This window comes from Leiobunum rupestre, chromosome 7 (genome assembly GCF_980474605.1).
Source record: "Leiobunum rupestre chromosome 7, qqLeiRupe1.1.hap1, whole genome shotgun sequence".
NCBI lineage: Eukaryota > Metazoa > Arthropoda > Arachnida > Opiliones > Sclerosomatidae > Leiobunum > Leiobunum rupestre.
In genome coordinates, this window is record NC_143390.1 from 61139537 (window position 1) to 61149249 (window position 9713).

The following is a 9713-nucleotide window of genomic DNA, read 5'->3' on the forward strand; positions in this document are numbered from 1 at the left end:
GCGTGATATAGTAATATAAACGGCGTAATATTGTAATATATACGGCGTAATATTGTAATATATACGGCGTAATATTGTAATATATACGGCGTAATATTGTAATATATACGGCGTAATATAGTAATATATACGGCGTAATATAGTAATATATACGGCGTAATATAGTAATATATACGGCGTAATGTAGTAATATATACGGCGTAATATAGTAATATATACGGCGTAATATAGTAATATATACGGCGTAATATAGTAATAATAACGGCGTAATATAGTAATATATACGGCGTGATATAGTAATATAAACGGCGTAATATTGTAATATATACGGCGTAATATAGTACTAAACACGGCGAAATATAGTAATATACACGGCTAAATATATTAATATACACGGCGAAATATATTAATATACACGACGTAATTTAGTATTATACTATTATGTTATACTATTATATGTAGTATTATTATACTATATACGGCGCAATATCGTCCTATACGCGGCGAAATATAATCTAAACGGGCAAACGGATAAATATAGAATTAGACACGGCGAAATATAGTATTAGACACGGCTAAATATAGTATTAGACACGCGTAAATATAGTATTATATACGGCGACATAAAGTCCTATACGCGATGAAATTGAGTGTTGTATACGGCGAAATATACCGCTATACACGGAGAAATATACTACTATTCACGGCTAAATATAACACTTTACGCGGCAGAATGTCGTACTTTACGCGGTGAAATATACTACTTCACGCGGAAAAGTATAGTACTACACACGGTTAAATATAGTACTACACGCGGCGAAATATCATACTGTACACGGAGAAGTATCTCACCAAAGGCGTCGTACTATAGTACTATACACGACGAAATATAGAGATATATACGGCGAAATATAGTACTATACAAGGCGATATATAGTACTAAACACGGAGAAATAGTGTCATACATGGCGATATATAGTACTAAACATGGCGAAATATAGTACAATACACGAAGAAATGTAGTGATATACGGCGAAATATAGTACTATACGTGGCGAAATATAGTGATATACATGGTGAAATATAGTGATCTACACGGCGAAATATAGTGATCTACACGGCGAAATATAGTGATCTACACGGCGATATATAGTGATCTACACGGCAAAATATAGTGATCTACACCGCGAAATATAGTGATATACACGTCGTACTATAGTGACATACACGTCGTACTATAGTGATATACAAGTCGTACTATAGTATTATAGACGGCTTACTACAGTATTATAACGGCAAAATATCGTTTTATACATGGTGAAATATCGTCATATACACGGCGTAATATAGTATTATACACGGTGAAATATAGTAATATATACGGCGTAATTTAGCGATATACACGGCTAAATATAGTGATATACACGGCGAAATATAGTACTACACACATCATTATATAGTACTATAAATGGCGAAATATAGTACTACACACGGCGAAATATAGTATTATACACGGCGAAATATAGTATTATACGCGGCAAAATATCGTACTGTACGCGGCGAAGTATCGTACTGTACGCAGCGTACTATAGGACTTTACACTACAAAATATAGTTTTATACACTACGGAATATAGTACTACACACGATGAAATACAGTACTATACGCGGCGTAATATAGTTCTATATACCAATACCACACGTGCTGAGCAACGTGCACAGTGGTGACACCATCGTCGTGTTTTACACTTTGACATATATTCGTGATATATTCGTGATATTGCTACCTGGGTTTAGCGTCATCTAGCTCTTCATTATTATTTCGTTACCATAAAAACAGCATTTGATCACTCAACGTCTTTATTTACTATCTTTAAATAGGGCGCTTTTGACGAACGACAATTTTTTCGGACCTATATTTATAAATTATATTAATCATATATTTAATTAAATATTTATAAAATATATTAATCTTATATTTCAATAAATATTTATAAATTGTATTAATCTTATATTTCATCAAATATAAGATTAACATAATTTAAACATATTTAATTAAATATATCTTATATTTAATTAAATATTTATAAATTATATAAATCTTATATTTAATTAAATATTTATAGCCAATCAGAACACAAAGCGCGGTTCTGCCCATAATTTAGCGTCATCTAGCTCTTCATTATTATTACGTTACCATAGAAACAGCATTTGATCATTCTACGTCAGTAGTTATGTGCCGTATTCCTAGCCAAAAGGGGGCGTGGCTACCGCGTCCCCAGCTGCGTGGCGGGGGGGAATGAAGCGGGGAATCGCGATTCCGCCCCCCCTCGGGCGCGTGTCACGCGCGCGTGACCTGAATAATTAATGAGATTAACAGGTGTTAATTAGTTGACCTGTCAATCAAGTAGGTAAGCAAGTGTTTTAAAAGGGTGCATATTAATGAGCGTGGTATTGTTTAACTAGGTGGATTACCGTTATGGGTCATTGACCTGTTAGATAGTAACATGTGTTTAGGATCATCAAGTAGTTATATGTTTGAATATTAATTTTTGGCGGGAAAGTGTAAGCGTCGCGTGTATAAAAATCAACAAGTGGTTAAACTCTTTAGGTTTATTAATGTACACTTATGTTTGACATGAATATTAATATATGGCTTAAGTTTGTACCTTTATAATTAACCGTTAGGGTTCATGACCTGGTAGCTATATGGTTGTTAAAGTTTTGGCGCGAATTTAACATGTGTTCTGAAGACCGTTAGAAATTGTAAGCGTCGATTAACAAGTGTTTAAACTCTTTAGGTTTATTATATGTTTGAATATTAATTTTTGGCGGGAAAGTGTAAGCGTCGATCAACAAGTGGTTAAACAAAAATAGTTAAAAAGGTGTTTTGAATATTTTCGGTTTGACCAACACCGAACCATAAATCTCTAAGTATAAGACTTCTTCAGGTGTCCAGAGTCCAGGATCAGCAGTGTCCAAATATTTAGTTGCTGAAACTCTTTTGGACCTTCATCCTCTAATTCGAAATTTAAGACTTCTTCAGATGTCCAGAGTCCAGGATTATCAGTGTCCAAATATTTAGTTGCTGAAACTCTTTTGACTCCCATATAACTCGTATTGAATTCATTATACCAGATGGCCATTATTCCTATTATACAAAGCATAAAGTTTACGATAAATAACTTAACATTTTATATTGACATTTCGAATTTACCGCGCCTCCACGAAAATCCCTACTTTCCAAGCGCACTAGCGCCATCTATTGTACTAAATCACTACCATAAAAATATATTGTTGGGCTGTTAAAAATATATAAAATAAATATCAGTCTAATTTGTTTAATATATACCAATATTCATAACACTTTATAATTAATATAATATAACATTTAACCTAACCGATAATTTTAAGCAACTCGCCTCCTGAAAAATTGCCAAAATCTCTCCTTTCCAAGCCCACTAGCGCCATCTATGTATTACGTTGCAAGATTACCATAAAAATATATTTTCGAACAAAAACTTTTTTAAATATATAGCATAAATATCAGGCTAATTTGTTTATTATATATCAATATTAATAACACTTTATAAATTACTAAATTTTTATATATAATATTTAAGTTAGATGGCGCCACTTTCTTCACCCAGCATCTTCACCCAGCATCTTAAGCAACGCGGTCGAAATAGCCATTCTCCAAAAGAAAGTTAAGCCAGAAGTATTGTTAAGATAATGTTTTAAGTTTTGAACGTTTTAAATAGGGTTTCGGGCACTCTAGTTATTGCTAATGGGAACTAAATTGTGCTAAGTATCTAACCGCGTAACTTTTAACATTTTTTTTAGATTTCTAGGAATTATATTGGCCGCATACTTTCCAGGTAAAATTTTAGGCTTAAAAATGAACATTTTTTAAAATATTTTAACGTTCTAGGATGTACGCCATTACTAACGGCCATTGGTGAAGCTCAACGAACAGTAACGGACTCATCATTGTCATTTGACAAGGTAAAAAACTATAATTTTGAGCTAGTATTTTGTTTTGGGTCGTATATATAAATATATATATATATATATATATATATATATATATATATATTGTATTATTCAATTTAAATAAGGTGTATGATAGAAAGATTTATGGGAGGTCGGGGGGGGGGGGGGGGTTAAACTGGGTACGAGGCCCCGTCAAAAAGTTTCTCCAGCGCCACCAAGTGAGGCGTTTTAGAACGTATGTCGGGAAAACATTAAGTTGTTTTAAGACTAGCTTAACACACATTTTTTGGTGGAATATTTTACAATAATTTGAATGTTATTATAAGTATATTACCATGTCGAGAGAGATCCCAGCTACTAGTAGATTGTTGATTTTTCATAAGGAACGTAAGACTTTTTATCAGAAACATTAACGAATTGTGAGAAAACATGGAAAAAATCCCGTCCTTTTATATCAGTAAATCCAGGAAAAACTGGAAATCAGAATCAGGTTATCGATAACTAGAGGTGAATAGCCCTATAAATTAGAAAGGAATGTCATAGTATATAATCAGTTGTTAATATCGTATCTAATTAAAGTTTACGTGGTGGTTCAGACTAGTGGCCATATTATTTTTGCAATGGACGATCTATTTTTAACATTACCGAGTAACGCTTCGAGCGATTTATACCCGGAAAATACAGCGTCTACTTATAAAGTAAATTTAGGACGACCTTTAAATGTACCTTCAAATTTTGAAGTTGGAATTAGCGAAATTATATTACCGCCAACATGGGAAAATATTACAGAAAAAAACCGGTCATTTTTAGCAGTTTCCACGACAACCGTTAAAAACGTGCAACCGTTTACATACTTTAAAATATCAGTGAAAGTGGGTAAAATTGAAGCGGAGAAAGACCAGAATGGAAATATCCTTCGATATAGTGTCGTGCGCAAACTTATTGCAGCGCTTAATGAAAGTTTAAAAGAATTCGGGCTTGATAATGAAATTAAAATTGAACTCCACACAAAACCAAACGGGCTCTGTTGGAATTTGATAACCACCAATAACTACCATATTAGAATTCCCAATGGACCAATTAAAGAGCTTCTCGATTTTGAACCTAACATAAATCCATATCGGAAAGACGGATTTCATATTGGGTCATATTTTTGTACGAAACCTTTTGCTGGTTATATAAAGTCCTTATCGTTAAATAACTTTAATTACATTGAAATTAGAAGTGATAATGTACAAGACGCCGCGTTTAGAGTCGAAACTCGAATTGATTATCAAATACCGTCTGGTGCTTACTCGAGTGTCCAAGACATTTTAGACGCAATGATGTTAACCTTGGATGAGGAAATAAGGGATAAATTTCAATTAACCATTAACCATAATGGATCCGTTCACATTGGAGCCGCGGCGGGTTTCGCAATTATATTTCATTCATCTGAGAAAGGTCTCGGTGAAATGCTAGGCTTTACGCGCTTTAGTGAACTCTTGGCCAATACAGATAGTCTCTACGCTGCTGATTTATCAATGGGAGCCAGAACACTATATATATATTCAAATTTAATATACCCTCAATATGTAGGCGATACGTTTGCCCCTTTGATGAAAATAATACCGCTAGCTGGAAATGATAAGCCGTTTGAAAAATCTATTATTTTTGACAAAATTGATTACTATCCTTTGAGAACAAATAATACAGAAATAGTTGACATTGACATGAAAACGGATTTTGGCGAAACAATAGCCTTTATAAACGGAAAAAGTGTCATTAGACTTCATTTGAGACGAAATGGCCGACAGTGAAAGTTATTTCAAATATTACCGCGAACAATATGGTGGCGGACCATTTTTTGCCGGACCTGTTTATCAACGGGGAAGAGGCGTGGGCGGAATTTTTAAAAAGCTTATAAAATATATAACACCCATTATCAAACCCGTGACCAATGAGGCTTTTGGAGTAGGCAAGAGATGGTGGCAAGATTTAAAACAAGGACATGACCCTAAAGAAACGTTAAAGAACAATTTAAGAATCGCCGGTAGCAATTTATTACATAAAGCGGCTGATCGATTAACGACAAATCAGTCTGGCAGCGGCTGCCGTAAACGACGAACGGGCCCCATTAGGAAACGAAAAAAAGTGTCCAAACGGAGAGTTACAAAAAGAACCAAACTTGACTTTTTAGGATAATAATGGCGGTTTACGAGGGAATGCTAAGTCAGCTGGATATTTTTCAACGCCCATTGGTCAATACTAATGTAATTACCACAACGGAAATAAGATATTTACCAACAAACAATTTATCGGACAATGGCCCTCTGGAATTTTTTATTCCCGCGTCGGAAGATTTATATATGGATTTATCAAAAACTATGTTAAAATTGAAACTGAGACTTTTACATAACGATGGATCGAATGTCCCAGCCGCTGAAACAAAAGTGGCACCAACGAATAATCTTATAGGGTCGCTTTTTAGTCAATGCGATTGTTATCTCGGGGATACTTCTACCCAGTCCGCGAACAACTGCTACGCTTACAGTTCCTACATTGAAAAATTAGTCAACTATGGAGAAGATGCAAAAAATTCGCAGCTCCAAAACGGAATGTTTTATATGGAGTCTACGACCAAGCCTTCGGAGATGTGGTTAGATACGTTCAAGTCAGAGTCCAACGGGGCCCTGAAGCGAGGCTCAAGATCAAAAGAATCGCAATCCTTTGAAATAATGGGGCCTTTGTCTGTTGATATTTGCAAAATTAATAAGTTTATGTTAAACCAAGTTCCGGTACGATTTCGTTTAGTTAGAAGCCCGCGCCTAACTACCGTCATGTCTATGGAAGCAGGCAAGGATTATAAACTAGTTATAGACCAAGCGTACTTGTACGTGACAAAAGTTAAAGTTAATCCTTCAATCGTATTGGCGCATGCAAAAATGCTAGAATCAGATATTCCAGCTATCTTTCCCTTAACGCAAACGATTGTTAAAAATTTTAGCGTAGCGAGAGGCCTAACGAGTATAAACCGCGATAACATCATTTTAGGTAGATTACCGAAACGAGCTATTGTGGTCTTTGTCAAGGAAGATGCGTTTATCGGGTCATTGAATAGTAATAGTTTACAATTTGAACATTTAAACGTGACCGGTTTGTCCCTCTCGGTGGGTCCTGATCGTTATCCTCCCGATGGGTTCCAAATGGACTACGACGAAGGGAATTATTGTTTACCTTATCAGAGTCTATTTTCCGCGATGGGGATCGATGGGGCCGACCGTGGTAATTTCATAAGTTTTAAAAATTTTAAATCCGGGTATAACATGTATCTATTCGATCTAACAAGCGACAACAATGCTAGTGGGGATTATATGTCTCTTAGAAAGGACGGTAGTTTACGACTCGATGTGCAATTTAAAAACGCATTAACACATAATGTGACATGTATAATGTATTTTGAATTCGATAATGAGATTTTGATAACACGCGATCGCAAAGTAATTTATAACGCCGAATAAAACCCATTTAAAGCATTTTACCTTAAGCGGTTTAACAGTTCCTCGCTTGCAATCGTTCAACCATGTCACGCTCTCATTATCTCTCCGATAAACTGGAAATTTTTCTTTCAAATGACATTCCGGGTACCGATCTTAAAATTAAACGCCAAGGGCATAGAAAATACGTTTCATTTAATCTTAACGTTTGGGAAAACTTATGGACATTTTCCGATGAAATTGACACATTCTTTGACTTGACAAAACCCCCAACCCGATTTCATAGTTGGCTAACCGATTACGTAAAACTCGAAGGATTTATATGTCAAAGAGGTAAATTTATTGATTTGCGTTCGCACGTCCGCGGAGCTAATGACAAGTATAATGTCTTGTACTCGACTTCAAACGGTTTTGCAATGTGTAAAACAAGCTGGGAGCGGTTAAAAATTATTCGCTTAAGTCTTAATACGGAAATTCAGGAGAGAAAAAACTGTTACCAGTGTATGAAGAAATGTATTAAAGACGAATTAACCGAGATTCTAATGTCGTTAACGGGATCCTGTGAAAATACAGCATGTCACTTTCAATTGGCTCATGACATTACGTGCCTTCCCGTAGCTTCGCATTGGTCTGAAAGGCTTGAGGCTAATGTGAAAAGAGCTCTTCCTCTGGTCAATTATCAAAAGACTCTAAATAATTTTAACGAAAACTACCCACATTGTTCTTTAAACATACATAATTTATTTCATGCAATGGTTAACGATGTAAATGAAATTATTACAGAATTTTTGTTTTAATAAAGGGTATAAATTTAAGAATATGGTTTGTTTAATTTTTATTACAAGTTAAAAGGTCAAAGCGCGCGGCCATGAATAAAACCATAGAGAAAGTCTATTACGATCCTGAAAATCCAGGGGGATTAGGCGGTGTCAAGCGATTAGAAAAAAGTTTGCCCTTAATTCCAAAGACCAAAATTAAAAAATGGTTGTTAACGCAAGACCCCTATACGTTGCATAGAGACCGAAAGCTTAAATTTGCTCGTACACCAACATATGTGACGTCACTGAATGAAATTCATCAAATGGATTTAATAGTTTTGGACGAGTTGAAACCGGATTATAATTATATTTTAGTTAACATTGACGTTTTATCGCGCTTTTTATCCGCGTTACCTTTGAAAACAAAGAGCGGGAAAGACGTTCTACAGGCGCTAAAAAAATTCACAAAGTTAATAAACCCATGAAAATTAATACGGATCAAGGAAAGGAATTTCTTAATAAGACCGTACAGGATTATTTAAAAAAGAACGATATAAAACATTTTGTAAGTTACGGGGACATAAAATGCGGAATCGTAGAACGCGCCAATAGAACTCTCGAGAACAAAATATATCGTTTAATTACTAAAACTAAGAAACCAAATTTCATTAAGGATTTACCGAAAATTGTTAGATCGTATAATAACAGTGTACACAGGTCGACCGGGTTCAAACCGTGTGAAGTAACGGTTGATAATGAGCATTTAGTTTGGAAAAATCTTTACGGTAAAAAATCAATTAGGGAAAAAGCCAAATTCAAAGTCGGTGAACGTGTTCGATTAACAAAAGCCCCGAAAGCGTTTACTAAAGGCTACAAGGGGTACTGGTCGAAGGAAGTGTTTACTATTAAGAGAGTGATTAATAGACCTCGTCCTGTTTACGTCATACAAGATCAAAATAATCAAGTCATCTTGGGTTCATTCTATCCCGAAGAACTACAAAAGATTCTATCATGAATACTAATCAGCTTGATGAATTTTTGAAATGTGATTATAGAACGCGCCCATTTTACATTGGTACATTTTCCAAAGACGCGATTCCCAAAAAAGCGCCGAAACAGAAAACGTATTGTTTTATTATAAATACGGACGATTCGACGGAACCAGGTTCTCATTGGGTCGCTGTGTTTATTGAATCGGGAAAGGGAGAATTTTTCTGTTCGTTTGGAAATTCACCTGTTACGTACAATTTTAACTTGGGTCATTTAGCTAAAAAGTGGGTATATAATAAAAATATTATCCAACCGATTGACTCGGAAACATGCGGTGCTCATTGTTTATTTTATATCGTATGTAAATGTTCGGGGTATACTTATAGAGAAATATTAGATATGTATAATGATACTCTATATATCAATGACATAATCTCGTTATGGAATATGTGTCTGCATTTAATGAATCACGAAAATAAATATTGTAATCAATAAAT

General features: G+C 34.9%; 1 protein-coding gene across 1 annotated transcript; it reads left to right on the forward strand.

Moving 5' to 3' along the window:
- Window positions 1-6358: 6358 nt before the first annotated feature.
- Window positions 6359-7492, forward strand: LOC149937621 (uncharacterized protein F54H12.2-like). Its single transcript, XM_090153875.1, has one exon. The coding sequence runs from the start codon at window positions 6359-6361 to the stop codon at window positions 7490-7492; it is 1134 nt and encodes a 377-aa protein (XP_090010001.1).
- Window positions 7493-9713: the final 2221 nt, after the last annotated feature.